The 21,618-nt window shown below is 40.7% G+C and overlaps 1 protein-coding gene and 1 pseudogene across 1 annotated transcript in view; one reads left to right on the forward strand and one right to left on the reverse strand.

The window, feature by feature from the left end:
* Positions 1–37: 37 nt before the first annotated feature.
* On the reverse strand, positions 38–9,514 carry LOC142062930 (acyl-coenzyme A synthetase ACSM4, mitochondrial-like; annotated as a pseudogene).
* Positions 9,515–11,071: 1,557 nt separating this feature from the next.
* Positions 11,072–21,618, forward strand: part of PDILT (protein disulfide isomerase like, testis expressed) — a 29,175-nt gene continuing 18,628 nt past the window's right edge. Inside the window, 4 exon segments of the mRNA XM_075106197.1 lie at positions 11,072–11,088; positions 12,569–12,666; positions 12,669–12,737; positions 12,850–13,071. Coding sequence (XP_074962298.1) covers positions 11,072–11,088; positions 12,569–12,666; positions 12,669–12,737; positions 12,850–13,071 — 406 coding nt within the window.

Consider the following 21,618-nt stretch of genomic DNA (forward strand, 5'->3'; position numbering starts at 1 on the left):
CATATGAGTGTGATCTCCTTTTTTCCCGTACCTTATTTTTCCATACATTTTCCTAGTGCTCTGGGTCATGACCACATGCCAAGTGTGATATGCTACGGCTGGTACGGATGATGGAAATTTTCTCTCCTCAGTTTCCAGCTCATGTTATACTCTTCCCCACTCTTTCTTTGGTCCTTAGAACCTTTCTCTGGATTTTCCCAGTAGCCATCTTTGGCGGATCCTGAACAAGCTCCACCTGAAAGGCAAAAATGCTCACTTTTAGCCAAATACATTCTGATTAACCTCCCAGGTACAAGGAGAGACACACTTTTATTATGGCTGGGGTAAAAAGATGGGAAGCTACACAGCTTGCGGCTGGGGCAGTGAAATTCCTTACTACACATCTTAGCTGACTGCACAGGCAGTACTTGCAGTGACAAATACCACAGTCCTGAAGAGATGAGTGCTTCAGTTGCCAGGACAGGGAGTTACTGGTGTCTTTCCTGGTTGTAAGGGATGGGTTCTAACCCCTCTGATGCCAGGAGGAATATCCCTTTGCTTTGGCTGAGAGTCTGAACAGAGCTCAAGGGAGGAACTGGTAAGAGCTGAATGCCTTGCCCATTTGAGTTGCTGTGAAAACCCTAGTATTTCATGAAATGAAGACTGGACTTTGATATAGATACATTATCATTTCCTCCCTTTGGGTCCTTTCTAGCACATATAGTGAACCTAAGGCTACAGCTGCAACAGAGCCTGTAATTTACTTTTATTTTATTTATTTTAACTATGGTTGGAGTGCTTGTCAGAATGCAGTTGAAAAGAAGCCGAGGAAGGACAAAAACTTCAATTTTTGATACCATTAGAAGACCTGTCTTTTCATGGTGTGCTTACCTTCCGCGGATACTTGTAAGGTACAGTCACCTTCTTGACATGTTGCTGAAGCTCATGAGTTAGGTTTTCTGGATAGTGTGAGACAAAAGCAGGAGCTAAAGCAATGAAGGCTTTGACCACCTGTGCCACAAACATTATGGGACTCCATTAACTTCCAGACGTGGGAATAAAGGACTACAGTCGTTGCCAAAACTGAGTATCAAAATTCAGAAATACAAAAATTTGAAGTTTTTCTTCAATTTCTCTTTTCATTGGCTGTTTATTACAGAATGTGATGTTATGAAGAGCGTGTTCTGCAGCACAGGATTTTTTTTGCTATTTTTCCACTTTTTTCTTCTGAACTTTATACACTACTATACTTTCAAAAAGTTGTGGAACAGAAAAAAAGGCAGCTGAAAATCTCACCCCAGGGCCCAAAGAAATGTTGCAAAGTTTTTAAAAAAAACCCAACCCCCCAAAAAACCAAACCAAAAAGAAACACTGGATATCATTGTCACCATGTGCTTAGTGACAAAAAGATAAATAATCCAAAACCTATTTCTTAGACAAAAAGGTGCCATGATAAATCTGAAGAACCAAACTTTGTTTTTCCCCATATCAAACCTTGCAAACAGGCAAATAATTCTGAAATTCTAAGATCTGTCAAGGTATGGTTTTAAAAATTTTTTAGCCCATTTTAATTTCAAAAATCTGCAACATATTCAATTCCAACGAAGCCTAATACATATAGGGAACCTGATACATAGAATAAAGTTCACTTCTTTCTATATCTTTTTAGCTCCCCTCAGTTGGATCAGGACTGCTGACAACAGCTGACTCTGAGACTACAGGGTGTTGTATTATAGCACTTACAACTTCAAATGGTCCAATACAATACCTAGGAGAAAATGCAGATATGACAGCTGTAGCAAGCTAGCCATTCAATTGGTCTTTCCAGACTGAATTTTAACAGACAAATGAGCAAATATAAAAGCAACTGACTTACCCAGAAGAATTAATTACATCGTCAGCTCTTCCAACAAACTAGATACATCCTTCAACATCCATAATCCCTCTGTCCCGAGTGACAAAAATTTCCACACACAGAGGCAGCAGTTTTCTCTGGATTATCCTGACAACAATCAAACATTTCAAAAAATCTGTGCAATTGTTAGTGAAATGTAATGCATTTACTGTGTAACCGTGCTAAAAATGATCAAGGCAATTTTTTAAGTTGTTCTCAAAATGAATATGTTCAATACTACTTTATGTCTTCAATTAAAAAAACCAGAGCTGCATTAATCAGCAGTTTTGTGGTGGAAATACGTGAGAGGTTGGAAAGGGCATCTGTGTATATATGGATGCATGATCTAGGGAAAAAAGGCTGTGCCCTATCAAAATGACCATCCATCACAGCAAATTACTAAAATGTATAACCCACTCTCTTCAGAAAAATTACTTCTTATTGCAGGGGGCTGCCACAATAACCTCCTGTCAATGGAAATTTCTTACCCCTAACCTCCAAGACCAAAACACAAATGAATCATAGAATCATAGAATCGTTAAGGTTGGAAAAGACCCTTAAGATCATCGAGTCCAACTGCTAACCTATCACTGCCTACTCCACCATTAAACCATATCCTCAAGCACCACGTCTACCCTTCTTTTAAATGCCTCCAGGGATGGAGACTCAACCACCTCCCTGGGCAGCCTGTTCCAATGTTTGACATCCCTTTCGGTGAAGAAGTTTTTGCCCCAACCTAAACTTCCCCTGCGGCAGCTTGAGACCATTTCCTCTCATCCTATCGCTTGATACTAGGGAGAAGAGACCGACCCCCGCCTCGCTACAACCTCCTTTCAGGTAGTTGTAGAGGGTGATAAGGTCTCCCCTCAGCCTCCTCTTCTCCAGACTAGACACCCCCAGCTCCCTCAGCTGCTCCTCATCAGACTTGTTCTCTAGACCCTTCACCAGCTTTGTTGCCCTTCTTTGGACACGCTCCAGCACCTCAATGTCCTTCTTGTAGCGAGGGGCCCAAAACTGAACACAGTATTTGAGGTGTGGCCTCACCGGTGCCGAGTACAGGGGCACGATCACCTCCCTGCTCCTGCTGGCCGCACTATTCCTGATACGAGCCAGGATGCCTACAAGAAAAACTTCGTTATCTAAATTGATCTATCAGGTCTAGACTACACAGGAAAAGCACCTTGACAACAGAAGACATAATGAAAAATTGAAGTAAGAGCACTGAACCAAGAGACATTTTTTATCACATACTGAGCAATTACTTTGTGCAAGTTGTTGTTTGAGGATGCTACAAATATCCAAATAGTATGGGGTTCAGAAGAGGATTAAACACAGATAGGTTCCCCAACACTTATTCAACATTACAGTTCAACTGCAGTGGAGAATATCTTCATATCTGCCTGATTCTAGTGTTTTCTTAAGTACCTACTACAACTCAGCAGCACCACAGATTAAATACTAGCTTAGATGGACCTTTGACCTGAACAAAAATGGCCATTCTTCTGACATGTTTTTTTTAAGCCTGTTCTGCTTTCAGTGGGTAGAGCACTCCCATTTGAATAGTAATGTTAGATTACACATGCCACTTCCACAGAGCCATATGATCATCTGCACTTGAGGGTTTTGCTCTGTAGCTTGTCTATGTGCTGTTGATCTTGTGCACATCATCTGTGTGACAGGCAACCGTACAAAGGGTTTCTTTGACACCAGATATATGTGCATGCTGGAATGTGTAACTTTTAAAGATTTAAAAGATCAATCTGTGGGTACCTCTGACAGTGGTAGGAGTGAATAAGATACTTGTGCTCTTTGGAAAGCCTCCGTGAGCTTTCAACGTATTAGAGTACCCTTTATGGGCTTCCTTCTTTTATCCTTAACCAAGGATAGGAGTGGAATGGAAGAGCAGTGAATTGTCTTAACTGAGCAGCCTCCCTCAACTTTCAAAATAAGCACACCTAAAACTTCGCAAGCTAGTTTGGAAATTACAATAATCATCCTGTTACACAGTCCTGGATTGGACTCCTAGATTGCTCATGTTACCACTGAAGATAATGAAGGTTTTATCTCTGTGTCACTGGCAATAAGTTTTTTTTTGCTTTCCAGCAAAAAGAGTGAGCAAAGATGTTTTCTTGGAAATGCTGACAAGAAAGGAGAAATCTGAACAAGCACATCAGATGTTCATGGAAAGCTGAGTTATGTGCTGATATCCAAGATCAAATGAGACATTGAGAATTTTCTAGAGCAAAAGAAAGGCTGAATAGGAACACAGAGCCCGAGCTCTCTGCTAAACCAGGGCTGGCTTTTGCGAGGATGAAAGACCTATGTGAGCAGAATAAGTACCTTACTGAAGATGTGAAAACTCCTTACAAATCACACTACCTGTCATAAGCTGAGTATTTTACAATGTAACAAACTGACGAGAACAGCTACCAAATAACTCCCAGCATGTGAAAGTCCTGTAACTGCTCACTTCATTCTCAAGTATATGAGACAACTCCACCGTACTCCAGTAATTCCCTGATCCAGTGCTGCCTGAAACCTTGACTTAAATTTAACTGTGAACCTTAAGTTCAGAGGATGTGACAACTTAAAAGAATCTCACTTGTTTCCTCTGTTCTGTCTTTTCAAAGACCCACTCCTGAAGCCTGAACGGCCCAAGGTGTGATTAGTTATTCTCATATTTCAGAACTTAGCTTTCTTTTCTGAGAGCAAATTTTGCTAACTAGATTTCCTTAATTGAAAAAAAAATTAAGCAACATAAGGAACTAAACAGCCAGAGCTGTCACAGCATTATATCCCAGTCTCTCTCTGTACCCCTGCAGCAGACAGATGTGCAGTACATGCTCAAATCATGTTGGACCAACATGCCATAGGCAGTGGGAGCACTGCAAAAGGCAGTGATGGGGCATCTTGAGAGAATCTAGAAAACTAGAAAGTTATTTTGTTGAAAAGAAAATGTAATGGTGGGTCTGACCTTCTAAATGTGCAGATGATCAACACGACTTAAGTGCTCAATTGTCTGTAAATGAAAATCATAATAATGCAACATACCTTCAACACAGAGACTGACTGTGGATTAGCGACTATGAATCCTGACTGCAGAGTGGCTGTGCCAGTGAGCCCCACTGCTGTAGGAAATACAGTACTCCCTGTCCAACAAAAATCACTCATGGAAATGAATGACCACTGAGAGTAGTAGTTCCAGTTAAGATTGTTTTCTGCTTCCCAAGGCAATTGTGTCCCAGGCTCAAGGCTAAGTGACAGCAGTGAACTAGACCAAAGCTTTTCCAATTTTATTCTTGGGGAAGTCTGGGTCTCCTCTCCACACAGTGTTGAGGAGAACAGGCCAGATGACTGGTTTTGTGAAATGGCAAAGCAGGAATAGACATTCCTGCAATGGAATGACAACTCATTGAAAATTCAGGATAACAGGGTCCTGATTCAGTTCTATGCCATACTCTGATTGCTGCCACATGTTCACCCTGAGCCCAAAGCAGCTGGAAGTCCACACCTGAAGTGAGCTTTAGGCCAAGTACAGGACAAGACAGCAGTGATCCTCAGTTCTTTTTATCCTGCATTTTTCACCACATCTCCCCTAAACTCTAGCCATGTCACATGGCCTATCCAGGAGGGAAAACACTTGTTCCTCTAGCTTACTGGGCACCAATGGGAGGGATGATTGCTTGGGATGTGGGAAGTATTATCCCTGCTGCTACAGATCAATGGGTACCTATGCACTGGAGCCCAGCTTGTTTGCTTCATTTATGCAAAACAGAAAAAAATCTCCCAGTATAAAATGTTATGCTTACCTCTGCAATAACAGCTGGTTTGAACTGTGTCATATTGCGTACAAAGACACATGATGCACAGATCCATGTTGAAAAACAGTGCTCCTAGCTGACTTTATCCAGCCAGTATCAGAGGTATTTATATCTGAAGAAGTCAAGTTCATCCAGTACTTGATGATAATAGAGTGGAGATCAAAAAATGCTTTATCCAGTGTGAGAGACTCAGGCACAGGTCACAGCATAATTAAAGGAAAGGGCAGGAAGCTTCCATTAGAAGGTGCAGTATCAGCAAGTGAGGCTTTTTAGAAAGTTTGTAAGAGTTGAAGAAAATCTTAAACATTCTCTTATTTCCTTTCATTCCCTCCTGTTTAATACTTCCATTGTTTGCTTTTCTCCTGGACAGTGCAAAACACCCTTGGCTTGAGTTGCAGGATCTGGATCTAGATCAAAACCCAAACATTTATACACATAATACTAAAGCACTTAACTTTATCTGGTTTTGCTGTAAGGATGTTATCCTTATTGCTACTCCAGTCAGCCCTCTGAGCAACAGAACACTGTTTGATGATCTCAACTGAGTCCTCAAGAAGCTTTTAATAACAAGGGTTTCACTATGAGAAGGGAAAGGTGAGGAAGAAGCAAGATCCTACACTCATGAAATACCTACATTTACTGGAGCTTTTACAGTCACATTTTCAATTTAACTGTGATCATGTCACTTAATCAGAACACTGGGAGCAACTGTGAGGTGCACCTGGTTGCAAATCCGATGTTGTAACTGCTGTGGGACTGCACCACCATTTTTGGAGATCCTGTACTTTCACTAGTAAAACAGATCAGAATTGGGTCTTCACTCCTTGCCTTGACACATTTATGGTCAGCAAATGTTACCCTTCAGAAGAAATAGTATATGACAGTTACCACACGTAGTTTTTCACAAAGGAAGCAGTATTTTTTTAAGGTTTAGGAGATAAACAGGAAAATGACCCAAAACTATATGATCTCACTGAATAAGTAGTTGCATCACATACCACAGGTAGGAGTTAGCGAGCATGTTTTGCTAGTCACAAGTATATTCTGTATGCCATAATTTTCAAGATGTGAGCACCTACAGCATATTCCAGTGACTTTGTCTACAACTATTTGTCAAGGGCACACAAGGTGCTTGTTACAGAATAGCAGATAGAAGTAAAAACAACTTCTGCCTCAACATATACTGTCTCCCAGTCCGAAGTCAATGGCGGCCATATTCAGGCTATTACGCTGGGTAGGGGGGTCTTGAACACAGATTATACCATTTATGTTCAAGAGACTGATGAACAATTCAGGTTGCCTGGGCTACCAAGATAGTCAAGGGAAGAAATAACTGATGCCATGTTAGCTGAGCACTGAGAGCTGGCAATAGGCACCTTCTCATTGAATTCAAGAGGCATTAGGCTGCGCTCTAGAAGACAAGCGCAAAACAACTGCAAGGTTAGTACTCTGTGTGCCTGTCTTGTGATCACAGTAGAAACAGAGATCTTTTAGAAGCTGGGAAGCTGCTGAGTAATGAGAAGCTGAAAGACCTGAATACAGTTCCCAGAAAGAGTGTTGGGGGGATTTGTAGTTAGTGCAGTGATTACAGTGAGTTGGCAGAAGGATGCAAAAACATAGCTCATTCATATTTTGGAAATTAATCCCAAAACTCAGCAATATCACCTGACTGATACAGCTTCCTTCACCTCACAGGTATGATGGTAAAACAGCTGGATACTCATGCAGAGTTCTTGGAGGTTCAGCCATCCATCTCAGCTCCCTTTGGCTACAATTAGTTTGCTTTTCAGAAACTGGCAGTCAGGCATGACAGAGCCCGCTGCAGGTGCCAGTGTGTCATTGGTAATGATGCCCTTGGCGTTTGAAGCCTGGAGTCAGTATAAGATGTCTTTGGCGGTTAATTGGGAAGTTCCTGGAATAAAGACAATTCCTGGAAAAAAGCAACAAGCAATTTATAAAATTGACCACTTCTCTTTATTATGTTCACAGGACATGACCCCAGCCATAGAAAAGCTGAGCAACTTCCCAAAAACTTATTCTTTGATAAACAGGAGTCAAGTATAACTCATGTTTGAAGGCAGAGCTTGGGTGAATTTATGGCCTAGGAATGACCTGGGATTATTCAGCTCTGAAAGACCGCCAAACCCTGCAACACTGATGTTGAGTTTTGTGTCATCCATATTAAATGTATCTAGATCATGAGTAAGAACTAGATTTAAAGTGGTTTTGAGCACTTCCTTCACAATTTATAACTCAGGAAGGAAGTATTGAGGTTATCATTCCCTTAAGTATATTAATAATGCCAGCACTTGGACTACATTTACATCTGGAATAAAGCCATTATTCATTTCAGTGAGGAATTAATACCTCTGATATGGAATAGAGATCAGGTAGCAAGCCTGGATTCATTTTGTAATGTGAACAAATGAAAGTTTGGAAATGAGTACAATGTGATAGATATCACATTTTACAGGGATTAGGAGGTGGGGAATCATTTTAGTGCATTTCTGTGCTTCCTTTTCCCAAGATTGCAATAGACTTGACCTACAGATTGATTTCAGTCTTCTTGCACCTTCAGAGGTGTCTACCAAATTTTACAATTGGGAAACTGAGGCACTGATGTACTGAATGATATTCCCATGCCATAGTCCAGAAAATCTTGGATACAATAGAATTGGATTCCCTGAGTCTTAGCCCCATTTACAATCTGCAAGAATCACAGAGCTTAAAAGTCAGACAAAGATACATTATCATGTCCCTGTTGATGCTGAATTGTTCCACCATGGATGTTTAGCAGTCTAAAAATGTAATTATTGAATTATTAACCAGTCTAGTCATATAACTCGCTGAATTAAAACCGTCCACACTGATAATGTGTCTGGTCAAATCATTAGACTACATTAGACTACAATCATTCAACCTTTACTGGCTTCAGCTGAGGATGCTGTTTAACTGGACCGTGTCTATTCAGCACCTAGTACAATGTCTCCTTGGTTCCTGTGTGGGTGCTGCCAATTCTCCTTCTATGCAAAGGCTGAATTGTACAGGGCACAGCAGCATATTCCCATCTACATTTTTTTTCCAAATTAATTTAGCATATTTTTCATATCTTCTGTTTATTTTCTTTCTGTGTGCACAAGATCAGTAAGGTTACTCACCTGTTTGCATACAGGCTATATTCATACAGGTTCTGTTCAGGAACACGAGGCAGAACTTCTATAACTCTGTCTTTTCTCTGCAAACCACAACCCTCAAAGTACATTAGCTGCTTTCCTAGATAGAAATCCCAACTCTTCAAAGCTCCACTTCACCTACTCTCCCTCATCATTTACCCACCAAAAAGCTGGATTTGCTAGTTATCCTTCATCCTAGAATGCAACAGAAGATATTAAAATAAAAAGACAATCCTTAAAAGGTTTAATTTCAATCTAAAATAACTCCAGACTAAGCAAATCATCCCTGGCAACTAGCCTCTTAAAGTGATATCTATATTTCTGACAAAGAAAATAAAAGAGTGCATTCTGCTCTGCAGCTAATATTATCCAGTATTCATGAGTAAAACTGATTTCTATAATCTGAGATTTGTTGCAATGTCTATGAAGTAAAAGAAAAATACTACTTTTCCCAGTTGTGACTACTCATCTAAGACATGACTTGCAAAGTTGAAATATTCTGGCTCTTCCTTTTTACACTGGTTTACAGAGTCGTAATATGAAATAATATGAGATGCAAGAAGTCTGTTGCATCCATGGAATAATCTGCAAGGCACCCTGAGAATCCACAAACATGGAGGAATCCATGATTTAAAAAATGTTCTCATGATAAATGATATTTTAGCAAACAGTGGGGGAAAAGTCAGATGCACACCTACAGGAATCAGTCATCTGAAATGACAGAAAACACATTTTAAAATAGCCAGGTATTGGATGCTGCCTAGTTTGTGATGTTGGATAAATTAATGCAAACCAGCTTGAATAAATAGGTTGTTCGTGTGCCTCTCCATTTCCCCCCATTATTTTATATGATTCTTAAAGTAAGTGTTCCTCCTTTTCTGGCAAACAGATCGTGTACTTTTTTTTTCCTTATAATCTTTGTCCGCTACTTTGTCAGCTGATGAATGAATCTCATATCTCCTCTCTAAACTGTTGTTTGCCAGTCCTTTTCTAAACACCTATCTTTTGATGCCCTTATGTTTTATATTTTACTTTGCCTGCTTACAGAAATAAAATGCCACTGGTTGGAAAGTGTTTTGAGGCACTTTGTTTACCCCCTTGATTTAAAATGGTCTCTGCAATTATGCTATGTCTTCAATATACACTAGATGGCGATTCACACTGAATTTATGCACCAATAAAAACTGATGAATCTCTGATTTATTTCCATGTGACTTCTGTTCTCATTGGTGACACGGAATAAACACAAACTCTAGGCAAGCAAAAGTGAAATGCTGAAGACTTCCATTTGCTTTGCACTTCAGCTGAGTGTGCAGCTTTGAAAAAGATACATGTTGTAAAGCAAAGTTGTAAAGAAAATTCCAACACTTCCAGTTTCTCCTAGTTTCTCCTACACAACATACAGGTAGATGTGGAAGAGACAGAATGGAGTTATTTAAAGCTCAGCCTTGGAAGCCAAGAAAACCGGATATTTACTTATAGATGCAAAATCTTCTGACAAACTTCTTTTGAGTATAATCAAGTCCTTAAGAATCTATGCACCACATTAAATCTAAGGGATTTTTCCCCTCAATTCAATGGAACCAGCTTTGCGTTTAAATCTCCTGTGCCTCCTTGTTTAATATCCAACAGTATATACCTATCTTACAGGGATACTATGCAGTTACTTTCACCTTTGCATTATGTATCGCAAGCGTAGAGGTAGTGACAGCTTATAGTGTTCAATGCCAATACATAACAGTAACTGACATCATTCTAAAATCACTATTTGTGAGGCAAAACAGAAATGCAAAGAGAAGGTGCTCACATGTGAGGCATATGTCAATGGCTTTTGATCACATGACAATTTCCAGTGTGTGAGTGGTAACAAACCAGAAAGCCCAAGAATTGTATTTATCCTGCATCCAACGTTTCCTGCTGACTGGCCTGTGACTTCTGCAGAAGCAGATTTTCCATAGCTCTCAAACTGTACAGCACAAAATGAAAGAGCCAGAACTAGTTAGCACTGATGAAGAAATGTGACCTGATCCACTATATACTTAAGAGAAAACATTATACTCCATCAATTTCACTCTCTTGTTCAGTTCTGCTAAATCCCACTCCATTCCTCATTGCAAATCTGTCCTGGCAGGACTGACTGCTGTATGATCCTCCTCTTACTCTAGTTTCCTTCCAGGACATAGAGGTTAGAAGCCATTTCCAAAATGGTGCCTATTCCCAGGTAGGAGGTTTCCAGGAGGGATCTGGGTTGACTGCTATTAGTTTCCATGACAGATGGGAAAACCAGCGCTCTAAGCAAATGGTTTTGTCATCCTACCTGTGCTCTGGGAGCCTTAGGCTGTGTTCTGACCTTACAACACTGTCTGTTCTGACCAAACAGGCCTTGTTAGTTTTTTCCTGTTGTTCTGAAAAATGTTTGTTAACCTCCTAGGATGTTACCTGAAAGACATTTTTGGAAAAGAGCCTGTTATGAAGAGAAAAAGACCACAAAGTCAAACAGGAGACTTCTGCCTTTTTCTTTTTTGTTCTTTAGTACCTGATTGCTGCATCTGTATTTAAGTGTGATCTTATCTTGCAAGCAGCTTGAATACACAGCTCCCTCTGATTTCATTAGGCACCCTGTACAAGTGCTAATAGAACGCGACTCAAGGTGCATTACAATGCAAACCCTTTGAGATTGATAGGGAAAAGTTCACTTGAAACCCAGCCCCACTCACACCAGGCATGAAAACAACCTAAATTGATGCAATTTGCCACCCAAGATCCTTCACCCCCAAGAAAACAGAGGTTACCACATCAACAATCATCATGAACACTCCTTCCTTTTCGCAGTACCCTCCTGACGCCAAATTTTTCATCCTTTAGTCTAAGGGTGTGAAGGAGCAAAGCAACACTTACTGCTCCTCAAGAGGAAGGAAGAGTCATTATTGGAGGCAATTTCTTTAACTATCAGTTTGTTTCTGCTAATCTGGTCCCATATGTTCTCAAGTCAGCTCTGTCTTTGCCTGTGCCAAAGGAACAACCACCAGAATACCTGGTCTCCTCCAGAAAGGCCAAAGCTTGGGGGTACAGTTCACAAATTTCAGCACAGTTTAAGGGTCAAAGGTGTTGCTGCTGCAATTACAGACTGTCAGATCTTTACAGAAATAGCCATTTCTTAGTAAATGGCGCCTTCTTAATATTTTTCTAAGATATTTCTTGATGTATTCTGAAAAGACTCGCTAACGAGGTCTCATAGTTCACAGACCCAGTTGGTAGCTATCCTAAGGATTAAATAGTACATTTGCTACCTTCAGTTTACTGTATGGGTATTAGCTGCATGAAATTGTGCTACCACTGAAAATCAACAGCAAAATCTTCTGGTTTAACACACAAAGCAGTATCTTACTTGAGCTACAGCTTGGCACTTAAGCAGAAATGGGAGCCCCCCACACAAGGCACTGAAGAAATACAGACCTTAAAATCACATATGCAAAGCAATAAGAGCTTTTCCCCGACTTCAGCATGCTCTGAATCAGATCCATAATAAGTAGCTCTGTAAGTGCAAGAGACAACCAAATATTAAGCAGAGGAGCAGCACTCAAATACTTTCCCAGGTACCTCACTTACTGTTTTGTCTGCAGCTCTGCACTGGGTAATGGTGACAAGAGCAGGCTGACTAATTAGAGAAGTGCACTATGAATTGTCTGGTGCTTCTGCAGGCAAGTGTTTCCTCCCGTGCTCTCTCACCCTCTCCCCAGGGTTCTGATTATTTACAGAAACAGTAAAATCACCTTCCCCACAGATATGTTTTTTTCTGAACACTGCTAAAGATGGGGAAGTAATTAACTACATTAATCTTCCCATGGAAAGATGCAGTTGGCTCCACTGGTGGTAGGCTCTGTTACCAACCTTATCAGCCTCTTAGTTTGGCTGATAAAACAGCAGCCATTTAGGCAGCAAACCCTGCTGCTCAGTGCTCCTTTGCTTCTTTCTTTCTCAGTAACTAGATATAGGCAGGGCAGGATGAAGACACATCAGTTTTTCTTTCTGCCATTATTGTTTCTCACAGGCTTCCTGGCAGCAGACCACATACGCCCAAATGAAACAAAGCCAAAGAAAGCCAAACTCCCCAAAATACAAAAGGAGAACAACCTACTTGTGCTGAAAAAGAGCAACTTTGACAGAGCATTGAAGGAAACTAAGTATCTGCTCGTGGAGTTCTGTGAGTATCAATTTCTCTGTCTCTTACCCTGTTGGCTCTGCAGAGCATGACTGATGCTAGAGCACTCAGGTATGCCTGTCCTATTGTTGCTTTGTCCTCCAGTAACCACTGTTTGTTTTGTTTTCTCCATCTACCTATTTCTGACCATGACTACTGTAATTTATTCCTTTTTAGTGTCGTTAAATATCAGTCTGCTACGTAAGACAGACCCTGATAGTCAGATGGGTCCTCATACACATAGTGCTGAATTGGCATTCTCTGCTTCCACTGCCTAATTTTGCAAACGTGTTTCATAGCAGTGAAGGGTGAAGCTCTAGGTATTGAAAAAAAAGAATCAGAGAGGGCTTTTCTCTACCTTACATTTTCATCAACACTTAGTATGAAGTTTTTGCCAGATGGCATCTCTCCTCTGTGAGCATTTGGGCTTCAGAGAATAGCTTTTTACAACATTTTGGTGTCTGCAATTGAATTATATAGGACTGCAAGTCTCTTTCCTGAAATTAGCACTTGGTTACGTGGAGGCTGGTTTGCGGTTTTTCTGTTAGGTTCATGTTCTTTCCTCATGAGGAGGAAACTAGTGGAACCTTTTGAGTGAGTTAACTTTGTTAGAAGGTGTGGTCACCTAAGCCTCACAGAAAGTAAATCACAAAAGCAAAAGCCAAATGGTATATTTTCATGATGTTACCCATCTAAGAGTTCAGACGCTGCATAATTTCCCACTCCACAGATATGGAGCTGTGTTTCCTAGCAGCTTGCTGGTATCAGAAGCTCTTCAATCTACATAAGGCATCAAAAGCTTTGTCTCTGTTGCTCGGGCTTGACCTTGCTTCACTGTGCCATACTCACCGAGCTCAGTACGCACATCCACTTAGCCTTAAATTACACAAACACTTTGCAAACTAGCCCTCCTTTGGAGGCAGGCATTGCAGACAGGCACAAGCTGAAAACCCCAATCTATTCCATATTTGGAAGGGATATCTGAAATTAAGGCAATATCCTAACTTTGCCGAAGTGCATGTAATTTGTTCTTTTGACTCACTACCAAACCTGGATGATGATGATGATGATGACGACGATAATAAGTAGTAATAGTAGTGTAGGTCAATCTGAAATGAAAACACTTGTATTTTTCTAACAACAAGAATACGCTAAAAGATTAATGAAACTAAGAACTTGTTTGATCATACCAAACATTTTATTAATCTTGAAACAGCATTATGAAACTTTATATATTTTCAAAACTTTCGGAACAATCACATCAGAGATTTATTTAAAACTTAATGTTTAAGACTTTTAAACACTTTTGGAAGTGTTGAAATTTAGCAAGATTTTATTTTTTAATTGTAGAGGGTCTAAAACTATTTGCCAAATACAGTCTACAGTTGTGAACTATTTTGATCTCTCTGAAGCTGCATTATTTTGGTGAAAAAATAATTTATCAGACAAACCTCAGTCAAGCAATATTCTCAGCTTTGCAAGAGTTGATTCAAAGCACAGAACCTAAATGTCCAGGTCAGAGAAGAGTTTGCAGCCAAACCTCCTTAGTACTGGCAGATCATGAGATATTGCAACACACTTCAGGATTTTAACCTAATACCAAGTGGAAGGAAGAGATGTGAGAGGTTTCATAAAGAAACCAGAGATGAAGAGAGAATTTTGCAGAATACAGTAGCCCAGGGACTTGGGTACTTAAAGGATGTGGGAGATCTAAGTCAGGATTTCTTCCCCCTGCTTGAGAGCAGAGTCTTGGACCTCCCTCTCTGATATCCAACCACCCTCACAACTGGCATTCTTCAGAAGGGAAGGACAAATGCACTCTTCCATTCCATGCCACATCTTCCAAAAAAGTCAGAGATGATACACTGCTCCCCAACCACAGGTTGCTCCACGGATCCTCACTGCCTTCTGGTTTTGATTCAAGGTCACCATGTCTACCTGAAGGGCTTACTGAAAACTCATGGATTGCCTTTCCCCCAACAAACCATAAGGGCACCTACATTCCCTGCAGAGAATTATGAAATCACTCATGAGAGTGATGAGCTCCACAGCCCAGATACATTATCTGGAAATTACTGGCCTCAATCTCAATAGCTCCCTTTGGAGACATAGCACTAAACAGCCTCTGGGACAGTGAAAAACCATCCTGCAGCGAGGCACTGCCCGAGTCCACAATGCTGAACCAGCTGGTTCATTTGCTGTAATCATTTGCGTTGCCACAGCACAGAAGCTGAAGATGGGACGTACACATGTGCCCACCCAGAGAGGCCATAAAGCCCTAATAATTTATGTCCTACTCCTTAAAAAGGCTACCTGAATAAACAATCTATGTGAACATAGAACTATTAAGGGAACTTAAATAATGAAAGGCAAAGCAATACTCCCCAGATCACACAGGAAATCTGTGGGGCTGCCAGGAGTTATCTTCAGAAATCCAAAATAAATGCAGGACCTGAGACCTTTCTCATCTTGACCCATTCTTAACCACAGAGACACAGTCAGAGAATGGGGAAGAAACCCATGCTTCCCAGAAAGTGTGATTTGTTCTGTTGCTGTACCAACATGGGGAAAAGTTTGAGCTCCAAACTTTGATTCAGTGCTGTAGGATCTGGCTTAGGCCTATCTACTATAAGAAAATCCCAATGTTTTCCCTGTTGCATGCCATTATCTACTTAAGAGTGCCACAATATTTATCAGGACAGGCCTGCTTTTATGCCTTCTGCCCAGCAACTCCCAAGTCCTCCTAATGCCCTTCAGTTCCACCCACACAGTGTCCCAGGTCTGCCTTCTTTCAGGCAAGGTTTACTATAAATCTTATGCTGACTTTCTGCCAAGCAGTATCAGGCTACCCTTGCAAACTGAGCAAAGTACACAGGGCAAGTACCCAGCATGGAAACAAAGTAATGACCCAGAAATCTGGCACTCTTCTGCCCTCATTCCAACTGCATTGTGCAACAAAAAGTAACTGAAAGGGCAGCATAATGAGGGTGAGGAAGAACACAGGAAGAGAGGTTCCAGCTTCTCTTTGGTTTTTGGGAAAGTCACTGAGTACAATGCCTGAAAACACTGTTGAGCAGCACACAGCAATGTGCCTGCTCGCCCACAGACGCAAGCCCTGCTGCCTGCCCAGCTACATTACGTGCTCTATATGCTCAGGAGCCCCTGCTCTCAAAGCTCACGTGAAAGGGCTCTTCTGCTGCAGCCCATGGCATCTCCCCATCTGCGTTAAACGGATCTAAATATCACTCCTATGCCTAGGAGAACAGGGTATATAGAGCATTTGCCACTAGCAGAAGGTAGGTCTTACACCAGTGTTGCCTACACGGAAGAGTTTCACTGTTTACACTATACGTTAGCTGAATGTAAGTCCTGTGTTGACTTTCACTGCAGAATATTGTTGCTGTGAAAAAATAACCAAACAAGAACCAAAAATCCCAAGCAGTCTGATAAAAAACCTCACCACAGGGAGGATAAACTTTGTATACTTATAAGCACAAACATTACAAGCACTGCTGCACACCACTGCAAACTGTAACCAGCTAAAGTCATGTGTTAGGTTACTCTAGTTTTCCCAAGGACAGCAACTGTCTCAACACAGTAAACTGCGTGAACACAGTAAAATGCATCTCCTATTTAATTATGGTCAGGGGTAGAGACCACCATTTAGCTGGAAGGCTAATGATGCCCTAGAGGAGGGTGCCTAGGGTAGCTCTGGTACCTCCATTCATGGCAATATTTAAAGCCAGATTAGTCAAATAGCTGGCAAGATTGGTCCAGGTATGCTTTAACTTGCCTTAGGCCAGACCAATGACCTCTCCAAGTCCCTTACAGCTCTAGTTCTGTAATCCTTTAACTTGGCTAGTGGCATATTTTGGGAGACAAAAGATGGGTGCAGAGCACATGCTAGCACCACTTTCTCCCATCTATCAGAATAATACAGGAAAAGGCCCAGTCCTCAGTGAATGTCTGACTTCCCAGATCTCTGAGAATACCTGCTCCTGTCCTTTCCAGTGAAAAGTTTTCAGTTCCTAGATAAACATGGGGATAACTAAGGACAAGCACGTAAGTGGTGCAGACCTTGTGCTGCTGCTTTGTGTGCAAAGTGCACTCTCATTTATGAAAAAGTGCTATTTACCTTTTCTAGCAGAACATTTGTATATCCAGTGAGACACCAGGTCAGATGTAGGATTCCTGCAGCCTGTGACTGATAATCTGTGCTGAGATAATGACATTTAATAGGCAAGATGGGGGTTACTCTTAAACATCTCCTTTTCAAGGCACAAAAACTGAAGGTGTGTTATTGAAAAAAACATGAAATTGCTGCCTATGTATACATATAGTTCATGAAAATGGGGTTTTCTAGGAAGCAGGGGAGGCATGACTGATTTAAAATCAATTATATAGATTAGATGGTCATCTCACTTACAAAGCCAACATCCAAAGCATACTCACTCACACACTAAGGACTGATTTCAGCATACAACAGTCTCCTCACCATAGGAGGTGAATACAAACAGTTCAAAACCATCCAGAACAAGTATTTCTTAACAACTAAGCTTCCTACAGGAACCTAGTGCAATGTGAGAGACAGGGGAACGTGGGTGCCTCATTCCTGTAGGCTTCATCAGAAATCTGTGTCATTCTTTTAGGAGTAATTCTCCTGAAAAGACTCACTTAAATTGTTTGCAAAACACGCACATAAAAATGAGCAGGAGAGTGGAAACACATATCCGGACTGGTACAAGAGTCACTAGATGATGTTCTAGTTGCCTGCTGCAGAGACCTACTCATTAGCATGGGTCCCTCATTAGGTGTCTCTTACACACGCTTATTGTATTGAATGATGCGATTAAGGATCTAAGCTGTAGAATAATCCTCAATGTTTGCATAGCAGAAGATCTCAAGTGAACTGCAAAGGGCAAACATTAGATTATCTCAGTTTAGAAGTACAGAGGTCAGCACAAGAAATTATGGGCTGTATCTCACTGTAGAAGACAATGGGAGAATTCAGGGTCACACAAGAAAGTTTGCAACTGCCACAAGATTAACATCCTTCCACTGTAGATATGTTAAATATGAATCCATCTTTCATCTCATGAGTCTTCTACAAAGAAAATTATGTATCTGTAGTGAAAATGTAAAAGTAGCCTATACAGAAGATGAAAAGTGGGACTGCTAAAATGACTTTTTGACCATGCCAGAAACTAACAGCAAGGAGATCAGTATTTAGCATGACAACAGGCATATTCATAATGACTGCAGCCATCACTAGACCACCAATATAGACTGCAGAATGAAACTCGAGGCCACCAGCAATTAGCTAATCATGCTTTCATGTATACTCACTACAAGAGTGCTTTAGGGTCATTAAACACATTTACGTATCAGCAAAAATTTTCTCCACATTTCAATATATTTTAGTTTAGTAAGCTGCACTATGAAAAAAAAGTAGTAGCTTACTCAGGTTATTGATGTGCTGAAGAGAAAGTCTCACAAAGTACAAGCTTTCTTGTTCTCGTTCCACTTTTGCCATATCCATTTTGAGTGGCTTTGGGCAAAATATACTTTGACTCTCTAAGACAGAGATGATAATGTGTGGTGATACCCACCCTGTTCTTGATCCTTGAGTCCAAGAAGGACTGGTTTCTCACAAAATGTTTTACATTGCCTAGAACAAGACTACTAGTGGCTTAAGCTGTAAAAATCAGCATTTTGATGGTTTGATTAAAAATCTGTATTCCGTTTCAGATTGTCAGGCTTTGCTTTCAATGTACATGCAATTTCACATTAACCTAGTTCACTGGTTGTCCATGGAAAACAAAACTGACAACATTTGAGTTGCTGACATATAAGACAGGTAAAATATAAAAACACATTTAAATCCTCAAATATGTAGACTTTATTATAGCTCATGAAATGGAAAATATGGCATTGCTCCCACACCCAACATCCTTCGAGGAATGAGGGTGTGTATAAGATTTGCTCTACATGACCTTTAGAGGGAGACATTCTTACAGCAGTTCCTAAAATAAGGAAACTTCAGTAGTCAAGCAAGGTGCTGAAAAATGTGATGCTGTTTTTCAGTTTGGGGCCTTCTCCTCACAGAGGCAACAGGCCAATGCTGTCTGAGCAAAGTGGCTGCAGAAATGGTGCTACAGTCTGCCCCTGCAAGTGATTTTAAAAGGTGACTGTTTGCAGCTCAATTGCTATCAAAAAGAAAAGAAAGAGCAGAAATTCAAGAGGACACCACACAGGTGCTTTTAACTCTTATAGTTCTGTGCCCGTTTTTAATTCTTCCATATCTGAGCCAGAGAGTTGAGTTGTTCTTAGATGCTGGATCATTTATTTTCAGGATCTTTTGTACCCACAATCAAGTGGGGGCAATCTGTTAAGATGCTCCTTAGGAGGTTCACAACTGCTTTGAAAAGGACACTTCGCAAAACAGCAATGACACAGGGTGGGAGGGAATTCAGTGACACTTCCAAAAGACAGGTCACAAAACAATATCTAGGAAAAAAATCTAAAAATCTCAACAAACCCTTAGATTACCCTTCTTTTTATTTATAACACAACTAAAACTCTTGATAATGAAGACATGCTCCCATTTTTAATACAGTGCTGTTCCTGAGCCCACAGCCTTTGAAGGGCCTCTTGCTTCTGGCAGCTGTAACACAGCATCCTGTCACCCATGTGTGTCTTCCCTGGTGACCTTGCCACCAACTCTGTTACCTCTCATCTGTGTCTGCCCTCTTACTCTGCTGGCACTCAGCTCTCCTCGAGTCTGGAGCCTGTGATACTGTGTTAGCCTCAGCAGCTGCTTCCTCACCCCAATGCCTGAAGCAATCGGTGTCAATAAAAATCTAAAACAGAGGAAGCAAAACAAAACTCAAGAAGAGAGTCCAAATAAAAGGAGTGATGATTTCCTGCAACACTCAAGCGACTTGAAAAATAAAGCACCTGGGAGGTAAACAGAGAATGAGTGGAACGAAAAGGAATTGATGGAAAGCCGAAGAGGAGTCTAATCACTCAGGAAAGCAGGGCAAAGGTGTGTGATGGATGTTTCCACATGCTTTCTGGGTAGTCAAGGTAACAGTTTTTATGTGTCTGATGAAGAAGGCTGTTCACTCACTGAACTACTGTCTTGCAGTTATCAGGTTAACGGTACTCGGATTTCTCCTGGTCTTTGAGCGCAGTGATTACTTTTTACAGGATGGAGTCATGCACTTTTCCCCGCTCCAGCCAGGAGCTAACAACTCTACCAATTCTCATTATCTAAGTATGCTAGTTACATTACTAGTTACCTGCAACTCTGCCTATTCAGGTCGTTCAGTGATAAAAGATCATTCTTAAAATATCTGTTTGGAATTGAAATATTTCAGAAAAAAAACGGATCCTAAAACCCCCCAGGCAACCTACATACATGTCTCATGTCCACTAAGCTTACTATTCCCTATATATTTGGGAAGCCTCTAAATGGCTTCAACCTCTGTGTCTGGACTTCAACAATTTTCTTTGCCCCTTCCCAAGAGAGTCCCATTTCGCTGTGAAATAAGTATTTGATCTTCCAAATTCCCAGTGTGGTAAAACAGCTGTACAACCTTGAGTTATTAGGAAAACGTCATTATATTAAAATTGCCTCTGGTGTAAAACATTGCCTTAGAATTACCTAGAAGGTGATGGATCCCTAATTGGTGTGTGGCTTCCTGCTCTGTATTCCAACAGCACTATCCAGGGCAATACACCCTTCCTCTTGCAAAGCCCAATAAATCGGTCTAACTGTTCTGGGATAACCCTGCCACATGCAGCCATTGTGTACCAGCACTCTTAAATTGCATAGCAGGTACCCCATGTTTTATTTAAAAGTTGATGTATCTTTGCAATCATTTTAAGCAAATATATTTCATAAAGGTTCAACACACACTGTCCCTAGAAGCAGCAGTATTTTTATAGGGTAGACATGCTATTTTTTATGTTGACAGGTCAGAACTTCTAATAAGTATCACAGTTTTCTGCAGTTACATGTCTAGAGCATTTTGAGATACAGTTGGAGATACTACAATTTTTTTTGTGCTGTAAGATTACACATTACAAACTTGTTGGGGAAAAGGTTTGTAAGACCATTTTTATGATTAGGAAAAGGAAACTGAAGTTAGGATCAAATCTCTCTGTAAAATCAATATAAATGTATTTGATGAAACAGTAATTTTACAGACAATTAGAACACAATTTGCTTTGCACTGACACCTTAAGGCTCATTTACTATATTTAGAGAAGCACCTTCTATTCATCACCATGGTATCTGAGTGTCTCCTAAACAGACATTAAGTTTTGTTCTAACAAGAACCCCCTTTGGCATGGTAGCAGCTGGAGCAGCTCTTTCAGTGCCGGGGTTTCTGTGAGCCTAAGCTAAGATAGATTTATATGTGGAAGACTCTGGAAGGGCCTATCAGGTTAATATTTTGAGAAAATAACACTATTTAATGCTACTCTTCACATTCCTCACTGTAGCAGTTAGGTGGAAGAAAATGACTGATGGCTGGGATTAAGAGT

Source organism: Phalacrocorax aristotelis, chromosome 10, assembly GCF_949628215.1.
Source record: "Phalacrocorax aristotelis chromosome 10, bGulAri2.1, whole genome shotgun sequence".
Classification (NCBI taxonomy): domain Eukaryota; kingdom Metazoa; phylum Chordata; class Aves; order Suliformes; family Phalacrocoracidae; genus Phalacrocorax; species Phalacrocorax aristotelis.